General features: G+C 38.4%; 1 protein-coding gene across 1 annotated transcript; it reads left to right on the plus strand.

Annotated features, from left to right (window-relative positions):
- Window positions 1–1168: 1168 nt before the first annotated feature.
- On the plus strand, window positions 1169–4121 carry LOC147487012 (uncharacterized). Its single transcript, XM_086574313.1, has 2 exons — window positions 1169–1577; window positions 3257–4121. Exon 2 carries the CDS (start codon window positions 3259–3261, stop codon window positions 3877–3879), a length of 621 nt encoding a protein of 206 aa, XP_086430439.1. The 5' UTR covers window positions 1169–1577; window positions 3257–3258; the 3' UTR covers window positions 3880–4121.
- The last annotated feature ends 10785 nt before the right edge of the window (window positions 4122–14906 follow it).

A 14906-nucleotide genomic window follows, 5' to 3' on the forward strand; every position in this document is an offset into this window, starting at 1 on the left:
CTGTCTTATATGAAAAAGAGTAACACTACTTATACCAATTAGGGAATTAGGGGAATATAGTACCACCTCTCTTTCCCTTGACATTCTCCCACCATTAGATTCATAAGAAGGCTTTGTTAATAAGGAATCTATGTAGCAGATCCTATATTCTTATTATTAGTCTTTCAAGCCTCTACTTTGACTGCAATTACACGTTCTAGAGATGATCAAGCAATTGGTCTAAACCGCAAGTTTTGAGCTTGTTATTTCTCTTAATGTGGTTCTAACTTTCGTGCTCATCATTATTTTTGTGGTTTTCATTGGGCACTCTCCCAAAACAGATAGACATATTACAAGTTTGTCGTTGCAGTAGAAAATATGTTTTGTGTTGGACACTCCCCCAACTACATCAAAGTAACCTATTGCAACCTTCTATTGTCTTTACTCTTTTCCCATCATCTTCATACACCCCCTAAAATCTAAATCTCTTTCCCTTTATGTCCCAAAGCTCAACCCATTTACTCACTCCTTCTCCCAATCCTAAAAAATTGAAATTCGTCCATCACTTAATGGTGAATAACATTTTGAAGTAATTTTTTTGTATATATATATATATTTTAAAAATAGTTGGTTGAAGTAATAAAATTGAGGAGCAATGTAATAATTATCCCATATAATGAAATCAATTTTTTGTTTGTGTTTTTCAATTAATGTAATTGTGTGTGTTTTTTTTTTAGTTGTATGTGTTTTTCAATTTATGTAATTTTGATCAAATAAATTGTATGTGTGTTTGAAAAACAAGTGTTTTAAATATGGATGCTTCAATATAATCTAGGTGTCGTTTGAGACCAATATACACGGCATAGCTGGAGCCTGGAACGGCCTTGCGTTGCCGTATGACTTGAACTTCCACGGGATGGCTGGGCCGTGTGAACTGAACTCCAACATCATGACTGATCACTTTATAATTTAAAGTTAAAGTTAAAAAAGAAACAAATCCTTGCTTTTGTTTCTCACGGGATGTCTTACGAAACGAATCCTTAAGAAACAAAGTTAAATAATAAACAAAGTTAAAGATAACTGAAAGATTCCTCATGTTTGTCATGGGATGTCTTTGCTTTCAGATTTAAATTGTTGCCGACATATCTCAACTTGTTATTAGGCCAGTAGTATGCTCATCGCGGTTTATTATAGATTTGGCAAATGGAGATACATTCATCTCTTTGGAAACTTAGGTGGTGGTTGGACGTTGGAGGGAAGAAGGAAACTGGTTCTAATTAGTTTCGAGTCCTGTTATTGACAGACTCTGATTTGTGTTGGGCAGACCCCGAGTTGGGCCGGGGTCTGCCAATTGTGTTGGGCGCAACTTCAAACCATACACCCCGAACCAAAACACTCAACAAACCGAGAAACCGGCCATAGCCAGTTACCACCCTTCGTCAAATTCAGAAACAAACCTACCAAAACCAAAAACAAAAAATTGTGCTCGTGAATTCACAAAAAAACCTACCAAAAACCAAAAATTGCGCTTGTGTTCTCCTCTCGACAAACCCCATCTTCCAGGTGAACTCCACAAGCTTCTTCTCACACTTTCAAAGGTATTTTCTCTAAAAAATTAGTGTTTTTTTTATATTTTGCCGGTTATAGATTAGAGATATCGTCTTCTTCTTCACTTGCTTTATCATTGTCTTCTTCCAAGTATCCTACCAACAATTGCTTACAAATTTTTTTTGAATAACATTTCTAGTAAGTGTTTAAACTTTAAAGTTGGGGATTTTGAAGTGTGTATTACTAAGACTATCAAACAATTTGAGTGTACATGCAATTGTTATGTGTTTATACTCTATATTATATACAAGCAGTTTGTGTTATGTGTTTATACTCTATATTATATATGGCAAGAATACTGGTGTGGTGAATAACTCAAAGACAATAGCTACCCAAGGTTGTTATACGTGGTAGAAGTCCTGGGAACCACACGGCTAGTGTTAGTCCTTATCACGGATAATCGGCATTCAAGATGGCGACAAATGCCAAACCATGTGAAGTAATAGCATGGTGAAGGCATCTCATTTAAAAACAGGCTTACCAACCAAAAAAAAAAACAAAAAAAAAAAGGCACAGGGTGTGTTATGTACCAGATGAGTTGATGGTTTCGCGTGAATACTTGAGCATAAATTAGTCCACGCCACCATTACTAACAATTTGATCGAGCTATTATAGTAACCAAATGCCGAGTCACTTAACATGTTACTCAGAGAGTTGCATACATACAACTCTTAACAGAAGTTGTTGCTTCTCTTTTCTATTTTGTCTACTTCTATATTTCCAGTGTATGTTCATATAATCTTATTAACTTATTAGGAAGATATAGCTTTTGTTGAAACTAGTAGTCTTACGTTAATCCATTGAATACACTACTTTTATGGAAGATATAGTTTAAACTTTACATTTGTTGTAATTCTTTTCTTTGCCCATTGGTTTGTTTTAATATGGGCTTTCTTACATTATTATGCATTCCTTAAACGAAGCGGCGATAAAAGTCCTTTTCAACGAACATTTGTTAATCAGGTATGGTCTGTTCCTATGTGTTTTTACCTGTCCAAGTACATCGTCAAATGCCCCTTGAGAGTGGTAGTTTAAGTTAATGATTTCAGTTTGCGGAACATTGAAAATTGCTATATGTTCAATGGCATCTTAAGTAACTTTCAGATTCTGGTTGGATATGGATGGGCTCATTTTTTCATTAGCTAATGTTTGCCATATGAACCAGCGCCCCATCAATCAATATCTTTCTCTTCCTTGAAGTTCATCTCCAACTGAATACTCCAAGTCTAGTTTAGCTTCATCGTTGTTGTAGTATTTGAATTTGTCTTACTATTTAGCATCTTAATTCCACAAAGCCATCTTTTATTCATCATTGTTTCCCTTTTCCCTTTCATCCGTAATCGTTAACAGTTTCCCCTTGCTCTTAGCAACGTTAACACCCACCTGCTTTCAAATTCCAACAACTGCTTTTACGATTGGCTCCTTAATCGTGCTAAGGTTGATTTAATTTGATTGCTAACGACTATATTGCGTATGATATGTCATTAATTTTGTGAAACTGTAGGAAATAAGAACCTGCATGTTCCATATATGAGTTTTGATTGAAAACAAATTTGAGATACTTTTAACCTTATCTGAATTATATTAATTGATTTCTAGGGACTTGAAATTTATTTATTTATTTATTTTTCCAATTTACTTATTATTCATTTATTTGGGTATTTTGTAGCAATGCCTCGAACAAAGAATGTGAATGTGAAGAATGTAGCAAAAAGTGTTTTCACGGGTGTTAAGAAGTTGTTAGGTGGGGGGAGTAGTAATTCGAGTCGCGAGGAGCTTGAAAAAAAGAGACAAAGGGCAACAACCACCTCGACATCAGTTCGTAGAGGGGATCGAAAAGCGGATGATCCCAGTAATGTAGTAAGTGATGTAGAGTTAGGAAATCAAAAGAGAAGAAAGCGGACAGTTCTGAGTGATGTAGATTTAGATTTAGATTTAGATTTAGATTTAGATTTAGATGAAGATGTAGATGTAGATGATATAAATATGGATCGTGGGAAGAGTGTAGCTGTAGGTGATGGTGAAGAAGATGACGAAGAGGGTGTTGATGATGCAGAAGAGAAGGACGCGGAGGATGAGGAGGATGCGGAGGATGAGAAGGAGGATGACGAGGAAGTCCCTATACCTGTACCTCCAGTGAATATTGTGAGAAAGTCCAACAATGACTTGGAGTTCCAGAGAGGTGTTTATGGAGGTGGCCCTCGTGTGTCACATCTGTTGTATGACTATGCGGTGCACGTGGCTCGCGATATTTGGGAGGGGCAGATAATATTATTATATATTGTCTATTAGTATTTAAATTTTGTATTACGAAACCTTGTGCATACATTAATACTGAGTTTTTGTTGTTTTAGGAGGAGCGAGGGGTGTTGAAGTGTCATGGGCACCTAAACAAGTTGGTACAATGGGATATCGTCGGAGAGTGTTCAGACTGTTCTAATTTTCATGTGGAGCTTCAAAGGACCGGCTTATGTGCTCTGGTCTTAGGTGTATATAGGCATCAGGATCCTGTGTTGGTCTCTGTGTTTGTGGAGAGGTGGCATCCAGAGACCAACACGTTTCATATCATATGGGGCGAGATGACAATCACGTTGGGCCGATGTTTCCCAACTTTTAGGAGTTCCGATCGAGGCAAAAGCGTTGATTGGGGACACCGATTTGACTCGAACGCACAAAAAGACTCCTCCACCAAGGTCTTGGCATACCCATGGACAAGATAGATGCAGAGATGAAATCCAATAAGTTCACTTCCAAAGTTAGGATGGATTTCTTGATGAAGCAGTTTGATGGGAAGGTAACGGATGAAGATTTACGGGATGAAAATGGGGTTGTTGTGAAGAAGGCGTCAACCCAAAAAGAGTTGCGGTTTGCTGTGAGAGCTTATTTGTTGTTTTTCTTTGGATGTACCGCCTTCATCGACACGTCTGGAACTGCAGTTTCCGTTTGTTATCTAAGACTGCTTATGAAATTTGCCGAGATCAGAGACTACGCGTGGGGTGCAGCCTTACTGGCTTACTTGTACAGGGGTCTTGGGACTGCCACAAGTGCCAAGGTGAAGGGTGTTTCAAGCTATTTCACTCTCCTACAGATATTAGTTTTTTTGTTTTTCTTTTCAATGTCAATTTTATCTATTTATTACAATATTAACTGGGTGTCTATATTAATCTAGTCATGGATTTATGAGTACTTTCCGGTGTTCAGGCCATTCCCAAACAATGACTATCAGTTGAGCATGTCGCGTACTCATAAGTACTCAGTTACTCAGTCTTTTTATGCTAGCACAACAAATTTGCATTGAAGCATACCCGAAATTATGATTGATAATATGACTTGTACCGATATAAGCATTTTTGTATGTAAATAGTTTTATTTATTAATTGATATTATTAGTATGTGGTTAATGATTAATTTCCTCGATCATATGCTATTTGACAGGTTGAATGGTATCCCTATGCTAAAGTCTGAGCTATACGGGCGGTGGATAAAATAACATTTTTCGAGGGATTTATATGCTTTCTTGATAATGTCGAGCAGTACAATGTTTCGAGGGTTGTGCGTCAGTTGGGTCATATGCAGTTTATACTTTTAGATCCCCCAAGACCAAAGACCTCGACGCTAACTACTTCCGGATGCGGGTACGATGTGAAATTTAATATTGTGTCTTCCTATTGGAGTAAATGGCAGAATCACTTGATACAACTTGAACATCGAGGACCCATTCCGTCTTATCCATGGGAGTGTGTTAGTAGATACATGAGTTGGTACGAAAACAATAGTCATATTCGAATGATAAACCCTGATCATCTTAATCACTTCTCCCTACAGAGTCTTCCATATCATAATCTGGTGAGTTAATACTTTACAACGTTAGTTTTTTTTGTTTTTTTTTTATTTTGTTTTGTTTTGTTTTGGTATTTTATAAATGTAAATGTATATACTAAATGTATAAACGTTGATGAAATTTCTCGTTTGCTCAATCAAGGCTTGCAATTGGATGGGACTGCGATTCCAGATGATGCACGGAACGAGTTCATGGAGGCATACAATTTGACCCGGTGCAAGTTCATTGGCGGACAATATCGTTAAGGAGCATTGGATTTAGCAATGTTGAGTTTGGTTAGTTTAGGGTTTAGTGTGTTGAGCATTGGCAATCTTGTTAGAAGTCTTGTTGGAAATGTGTTATAGAGCCAATCTTTTATATTCTGTAGCTTACCTCTTTTTATCTTGTGTTGGAAGATAACTTACTTTTGTGTTAGAAGAGAATGATGTAACTTACTCTTGCTGGTTATGTTAAACTAAGTTCTAATTATTTACTAGTTATTTATGTGAATGGTTTGTTTGTCAATTCTTAATCTTATGTTTAGTTTCCTCATGGAGTTCTGAAAACTTCTTCAAGGATGGCAGTGATTTGTTCATCACTGAATTGAACTCTTGGGTTTACAGAGATTACCAGAGATGACATTTCTTTTGTGTTGAGTCCTCCGTCTTTGTTCTTGTCAAACTTTTGGAATATCTTCTTCACTTTCTCCACTCTCATTTCTCTTATGCCATGTATAAAACATTGATAAATTGCCAAAACACGAAACATCTATTTTTTTGCCAAAACACGAAACAACACGCAACATCTGTTTTTTTGCCAAAAAACAGAGAAGTCATTTTTTTTTTCAAGTTTTAGTCTCAAACGAAACGGTGTGGCCACACCGTTCAAGTGGCAAAAAAACAGAGAAATCTTTTTTCCAAGTTCAAATCTCAAATGACATGGCCACACCGTTTGGGACCTAGTCCAAACGGTGTGGCCATGTCGTTTCAGACTAATTACAAACGACATGGCCACACCGTTCAAGTGGCAAAAAAACAGACAGGTCGTTTTTTCCAAGTTCAAATCCCAAACGACATGGCCACACCGTTCAAGTGGCAAAAAAACAGACAAGTTGTTTTTTCTAAGTTCAGATCCCAAAAGTCATTTTTTCCAAAATCAAACAAACATACATACATCCATACAATTAATTCGACAAAAAAATACCATCAAATTTAAGAAAATTGTATCAAAAACCAAATTACAATTCCAACCACATGAACATTAATTACATAGACTTATTCCTCGTCAACATCTATTATTGGTATTTCGGACCCATCATTAGTGTGCTCGTCTTCCAATACTAAATTGGGAATGTTCTATGTCGTAAATTGCGCTTGTCTTGCTTGTAATGTAGTATCCCAACTATCTGCAACTAAGTGTCGAGCTCTACGCCATCTTCGCATCGGTTTTAGAACCGGACAATCATCAACAAGTTCAACATGGACAAAATGACATCCCTGTACGTAAGCGGTACCCAACACTTTCTTTACTCTCTCAGGATTTGCTTGGGTTCTCAATGGCAAAATAAGATGGCAGTACATACTTCCTAAATGTACGAGGACGACATTAAATCTCGAAGCAAATAGATATCCAGCAAAGGGCATGCTCATCCACTTACGAGGGGGTGCCCAACCGCATTCATGGGAAATTGTAGGTTTCACGTACCTAATCTCACTGTGAGTGTACAATGTACAGTATAGGGGGAGGTTGGAGGTTGTCATTAAGTTCTTGTAACAACTCATTTCTCATCCACGGCCACTCTTCCTGACTTCTTCCTAGTGCAATGCACATTGCTCTATACCCGCAATTGCCACCACCCACAGGGTCATCCACTTTAACAATATATTTGTGCAGTTCTTTTGGAATGTCCAAACCATAATGTCTCGGCTGCCTCAGGATGCCAATGTCTAACTTTTGAGGTGATTTTTTAGAAGAGTTATTCCGTGGTGTGGTTGTTTTAGGTGGTAAAGGTGATTTTTGAGAAGAGTTATTCCGTGGTGTGGTTTTTTTGTGTGGTAAAGGTGGTTTTGGAGAAAACTTCTCTGCGGAGTGGGTTTGGAGTAGCGTATTTCGATGGTGTGGGTGTTTTATGAGAAGGCTTGGAATTTGGCGTATGTTTCAACCAAATATGATCAAAACACCAAGTGTTGATGAAAAAGACGAAGAACGTAGAAAAGTAATTATAAAAATGATGATGATTGGGGGGAATGATGAGACTGTACCTTGCGGTTGCCTACGTACCCAAATTATCAATGGGATCAAGTCTCAAGAACGTAGTTCTGAATGAAAAATAGTTTGGTATTTATATAGGTAGAATAGAGAATCCTTGTAGCTCAAGTATTCTTGTAGCTTGAGTCATTGTGATAGGATATAACTCTCAACTGATAATTATCTCTTTTGATAATAAACGAATCTGGACATAAATTAACGTACATTAGTGGCAAGCCATGTAGCTAAGGTTCAGCCTTAGACACATGAGTTAATGGGCCTGTACATCAATTCATGGTATTACGAATTGGGCTTTAGCCCTGTTGATTAAATGAATAAAGTGGAGATTCCTACCAATGGACGTTCGCCACGTAGGTGGGGGTCGAAACACCGCCCCCTCTTTGGCATGCGAACAAAGTTCATATGGCAAAGAAGAAAGAAAAATGAGCGGAATGTATAACGAAGTGTCGTGCGAAAAGAAATAATTGGAAAATTGACTATCGAAATTCGTGAATTATCGGGAACGAAATAATGTCAAACTAACGTATATGGGACGCAATGTAGTTAAATAAAAGATGGCTGAAAATGCACAGAAAAAAATCAAATATGCACAGAAATAAAATTGCAAAAAAATTCGATTGGCGAAAACTGTACCGAACGCGTCACGTAATAATACGAAATTTGAATTCGACGATGCGTGCCAACGGAATATCGATACTTGGATTATACCATTGAAAAGTAAACGTAGGGGCAGTTTAGTAATAAATAGGGAAAAAAAGAAATAAAAAACTAATTGGAGTCGAAAGTAAAAACTTGAGGCGACTAAAACTGTACGCCACCCTAAACAAGATAAGAAACCGTTTGAGATAAGAACCCACCCAGTAAAACTTTATCTACGAAATACTATATAACTCGTAGACTAGACTAAACCTGAGAAAATAACGAAGCTTGCTGTTTCAGATCAGCAACCTAGCAAAGAAGCAAGGTCCGGGTGACGAAGTCTTGAGAAGGTTTCAAGTTCGCGGCAGCGGTGAAAAGAAGATTTAACGGCGATCGATCTTTTACAGTAGCCCTTCGTCGCATGCCTCTCAGGATTGTCTTGTTAGAGTAAGTACCATTGATGGCCACAGAGGCTGATTACTCACAGAAGGAAAATAGTTGCCGAAAACCAAGAAAACCGATTAAACTTTGGGTGAGTTATGACCGTTGTTATGGTGTTTTACCTTTCCCTTAACCTTGTGTCTCCTTTTGCTAATGTTGCCAAACTGATAAGCCATGGGTTTGGTATGTGTCTCTTTATCTCCCTAAGCCAACTTATACAAAAAAGAATAAAGCCAGGAGTCGTTTTTTTCTTATCAAAAGCTGTCTTACCGTAACCACTACCGGAACTGGTACTGGTGCCTACATCGAGTACTGGTGCCCACATCATAATGACGCTGACAAAAATTTCGCTCGAAAAATTATTCATAGAAAGATTGGCACAATGCCTAAAAAAAATAATGAAATTTGAAAAATTTTTAACGAAAAATTTCTGTAGAAAGATCGGCACAATGCCTTAGAAAAAATAATGACGCTGACGAAAATTTTCGATCGAAATTTTTTTCGTAGAAAGATCGGCACAATGCCTTTAAAAAAATAATAAAGTTGACTGAAAGTTTAACTCGGAAAGTTTTTTGTTCAGACTATTTGATTTAATGCCTTATAAAAAATAATGAAGCTGGAGAAAGTTTTCGCGAAGAAAGGTGACGTAATGCGAATTCTCGCCGCATAGAGAAACGGCGGTGTTATGAGCAAATTATATTAAAAAGAGTCGACGAATAAAAGAAAAGTTTAGCACAGAAAGACGTCAATTAATGTCGAGAAGAATTAAAGAAGTTTGTGAAGTTTCGTTGAGAAAGAGCGGCACAATGCCTTAGAAAAAAGAATGACTGCGGAAAATAGTTAACCGAAAGTGCTAAGTAAAGCGAATGCAGATTTCGAAGAAGAAAATGAAGATTTAATCGAACGACCGTAAGATAATTGATAGAGACAATTAATTAGGTAATTGTATGAACGTAATACCATAGAGCTAAAAATTCTTTTGATGAAAAATAAAAATAAAGTATAGGTTTGCTATTGAATATTGTTGCTGTGTCAGATAACATACCTGCGGAAAACTGACAATGTTGTTGATTTATGTAATTGAAATGAAATAGAACAAGACGCCCCCATGTAGAGAAAAACCCCCCAATGCTAAAGTAACTTGGCAAAATTAGACTAAGAGAGCGTAAAAACGTTCAAACTTAGACTGACGAAGCTAAACGTGGTAACTTCATCAGATTTTGTCGTAGCGATAGTAACGTACTAAAGAAGCGTAAAATCGTTTAAACTTAGACTGACGAAACTAAACGCGGTAACTTCGTCAGATTTTGTCGTAGGGATAGTAACGAACTAAGCGAGCGTAAAAGCATTCAAGCTTAGACTGACGAAGCTAAACGCGGTAACTTCGTCAGATTTTGTTGTAGCGATAGTAACGAACTAAACGAGCGTAAAAGCGTTCAAACTTAGACTGACGAAATTAAACATGGTAATTTCGTCAGATTTTGTTATAGCGATAATAACGACTAAGCGAGCGTAAAAGCGTTCAACTTAGACTGACGAAATTAAACGTGGTAATTTCGTCAGATTTTGTCGGAGCGATAGTAACGTTGTGATGGAAACAAAATTATAACATTAGAACTCAGGTTTTTCGTTCAACTTGTTAATTTTGTCCGCTCATTTAGTAAAATAATTTGTTGCGACGAGCCATAAACGAACACTGTCAGGGGATGTCGGAAATAAACCAACAATGTCAAGGCCCCAATTCGCAAATGACCAAGGTTTATGGATTGGATGACGCTTCGTCGCGGGAAGTTGACCCATATCATATATCATGTGTTTGACAAGGCACACACTTCTCGGACAAACGCTTAACATCCTTTGGCATGTATGACCACCAATACCATTGGGTCATTGCTATGTGAGCGAGACTTCGCCCCCGGGAGTGGTGTTCACATAGTCCTAAATGAATTCCTTCGAGGCCTAGTAAATTGTTTGTTCTGCCCAAACAACGAAGGATAGGATTGAGACTTGTGCTGCTGTGATAGAGTTTTTTAGTCATCAGGAATTCATGAGCATCGTCCGGTATGATGATCGCCGTCGGTAGATACCGAGACATTATCGATCTAAAGCTCGTTGGAATCATCTTACAAAGATAAGTGGTTAATCCAAAGGTTGTCATAACAAATGACGACTTGATTTTCCCGGATAAGTATCGCGATAGAATCGGGATGCCTTACATCATAACGCCGGATACCGTGTCAAGAATGATAGATGTAAAATTTCATGCAATTTGTTGAACGAAGTCTAAATAAACATCCATTCTATCATTGCGAGCCGCATATTATCATTCAAATTGGCTAACGACTAGCTTAGAATAATTAATCGTAACTTAGTCGCCTCAAATCAAGAGTTGTCGCGTATACCACAAATGACAGGTTTCGGACTCGGTCATATTATTTGATGCGTCAAATCCCCAATGTAGAGACCTCTCAATTATGTCTTCATTCAGCTTCAAGATGACACAAACAAGACCGGAGGCAGACTTATTATGCGAACTATCGGTGTAAATCTAGCAAGTAGCTGATATATCCGATAAATATTTCAAGTCATCGCCCCCGGGAGGTAATGACAATTAGAGATCGACGTTTTCCTCATCGAGTACTAGTTCCATCATAATGATGTAGGCACCCCCAGCTGAAGAGTTGTGCGTATACCACAAATGACAATTTCGTACTCGGCCATATAATGTGAAGTGTTAAAAACTCAAACGTAGAGACCTCGCAATTATGTCTTCATTCAGCTTCAAGATGACAAAAACAAGACCGGAGGCGGACTCATTATGCGAACTATCGGTGTAAATCTAACAATCAGCAGATATATCCAATAAATATTTCAAGTCATCGCCCCCGGGAGGTAATGTCAAGTAGGGATTGACGTTTTCCTCATTGAGTAATGCGTTCGACATAAGAATATCATCGATAAGAAAATCAGCCATTAGTGAAACCAAAGTTTGTCTCTTGTTAACTGTATGAGTGTTAGAGACAATGTTGTAAGCGCTACGGTAACTTTTCCATTCTGCGACTCGATCCGTAGATATTGCGAAAAAACTTGCATAGCGGATATTCGATCAGTATAAACTTCGACTATTCCTTCCTTGAAAGAAGCTGAAGACGTCTAACAGCATGAAACAAGGCCAACGCAATTTTTTCAATGCAAGAATGTCTCCATTCAGCTGATATAAGAGTCTTATTAACAAATAATATTAGACGACAACATCATGTTCGCAATGATCATAAGCAATTGCATCGGGACCTTGAGCTCTTCTAGTATTCGTCATAACTTTTGTAGAACGTGATCGTCGGTTTTGAATAAGAACCGCAGACGGCGCCAATTATGTTTCGACCAAATATGATCAAAACACCAAGTGTTGATGAAAAAGACGAAGAACGTAGAAAAGTAATTATAAAAATGATGATGATTGGGGGAATGATGAGACTGTACCTTGCGGTTGCCTACGTACCCAAATTATCAATGAGATCAAGTCTCAAGAACGTAGTTCTGAATGAAAAATAGTTTGGTATTTATATAGATAAAATAGAGAATCCTTGTAGCTCAAGTATTCTTGTAGCTTGAGTCATTGTGATAGGATATAACTCTCAACTGATAATTATCTCTTTTGATAAGAAACGAATCTGGACATAAATTAACGTACATTAGTGGCAAGCCATGTGGCTAAGGTTCAGCCTTAGACACATGAGTTAATGGGCCTGTACATCGATTCATGGTATTGCGAATTGGGCTTTAGCCCTGTCGATTAAATGAATAAAATGGAGATTCCTACCAATGGACGTTCGCCATGTAGGTGGGGGTCGAAACAACGTACATTCCAATTGTTGCGACGAGACCCACTCTTCATGCTCACGTTGGGAATGTTCAAAACCAGATGAATCTCACTTTGAAGAGTTCTCATCCTCAGTTGGAAGCTTTCTCTTACAGCTACCCTTGGGCTGACCTTTGGTTTTCGCCTCCTCATGAGGTGGTTCTAGCCATGTACTTTCTGGCACAGCAATCTCCATAAGTTTTCTAACCATAACCCTCTGCTCTTTTTCAGAAGCCATTTCATACCTTTTCATAAACATATCCATCGAAAGTCTACTATCGGGACCAACACCCACCGACACACTTGGAAAAACAGACAGAGTTTTCCAAAAGGGATCGATAGCACTCAAAGGTATGGAACGTTCTTGCTTTTGAAGTTCAATGATTTCGTGAGAGCACATGACAATCCATGACCGGTGCACAAATAACACCCACAAATGAACTTCGAGTCCTTAGCAAAGACCGCGGCACGAGTATGTAGTTCTTCATAAAGCAAGTCCAAACATTTTCTTGAGACCGGGTTTTACGAAGTTCACGAAATAAAGGAATCCAGTGGTGGTTTGGGTTACAATCGACTTTCTTCTCGAACGCATTCCTCTAATCTCGGGCAATTTGGATCTCTAAAATCGGGTGGATCAAATAAAACATACTTAGAAAATCATGTCCGTTTGTGTCTCCTAGAACACGTTTCACCCGAAAGCATGAGACCGCTTCGACTCTATTGGTCGTTGTACTCCCAAAGTGAATGTGTTGATCCGTCCAACAACATACTGAATCGATCCTTGTAAGGCAACCAAGTCTCTCGCAGATAACTAACAAAATTGGAGTACTCAACCCTATAGTGTTTTTCCAAAGCAGCAATTCTACGGTTGAAGATATCCTCAGTCCTCGATTTCACTACAGTGTTCCACGAGAACTGGCCTTTATCTACTAGTTATGTGGTGGGAAAAAAATCATTGCATTTCTAAAGGACGCACATAGAGATATGCCATCTACAGAGATGCTTGTGCACGTCAGGAAACACAATATCAGCGGCACTCATCAAGGCCAAGTCCCTGTCAGACACGATCACAGATGGCCTTTCTCCACCCAGCAAACCGTTAAACTGACGCAAATCCCACTCATAGTCTATTGTTGTTTCGGACTGGAGCAACACTTGACAGACCGTGAAAGACTTCCAGGTTGAAGTCACCCCCACAAACTGTACAAAAGGCCACCGATACTTATTGGTTTTGTAGGTCGTGTCTATGATGAAAACTTTTGGAAAAGTCCGAGCCATTTTAACACCATCCGGATGGGCCCATAACAATCCTGTTATCTCATCCGTATTCATATCCTCTCTCATCTCCTCGAAATAATGGTTTTCTGCTAACAACTCACGCAATCTCTGCATTTGCGAGCGACCGTTCATATCCAATGTCCTCACCTTGTGCCTGACATTGTAGACTTGATATATGCTAGATAGGTTATCAGGAAACCTATGTCTGATGTACTTCAAAACTTCTTTAGGCTTAACTCCATTTTGAGTCATCTCTGACAAGAACTCGAATTGTGGAACAGTTAGTCGAGTAGCAAATGCATGTCCTTCAAGGGTCTTCGCCAATGGATGGTTGTGAACACCATTAAGAACGACAATTTTCCAACTATCGACAGTGCCGCGTTGGAAAATACATCTTAACTTAAATGGACATCCACGTTTCATGGTTCCCGTATTTCTCTTATTAACTTTCTCTGCTTTTTTGTGTGAACGATACACGCCCGAACTCTCGCAATCTAAATCTAGCCTTGGTACTCGATTCCCGTTAGCATTCTGCGACTTCCCAATTACCACAACCACATTACATTGTTTTCCCCGAGCAATTGCCCAACCAATTACGTCACTACGTGTATGAAATACTTAAAGATATGAAAGAAAACAACAATCAATAAACTAATATAATTTCATTTAGAAAATAAAAACAAGTTAAAACAATGCCTACTATGTACCTCTTCCGTAGTAAATATTTCTCATTGTATCCATTTTAAAAGCGGTTGAACATCATCCACGCCATTCGAAGTTTCGAGTTCTCAAAACGCACCGAAGGATCCTAAATAAAGAACAGTTGTTAATTGATGTTTGGCTTAAGTACCAAATGCCATTAACGACATGGCCACACCGTCACGGGACTAGTACAAACGGTGTGGCCATGTCGTTAGATTTGACTTGGAAAAAGACTTGTCTTTTTTTGCCACTTGAAAGGTGTGGCCACACCGTTTGGACTTAGTCTTAAACGACATAGCCACACCGCTCAAG

Source organism: Coptis chinensis, chromosome 7 (genome assembly GCF_015680905.1).
Source record: "Coptis chinensis isolate HL-2020 chromosome 7, ASM1568090v1, whole genome shotgun sequence".
NCBI classification, from domain to species: Eukaryota; Viridiplantae; Streptophyta; class Magnoliopsida; order Ranunculales; family Ranunculaceae; genus Coptis; species Coptis chinensis.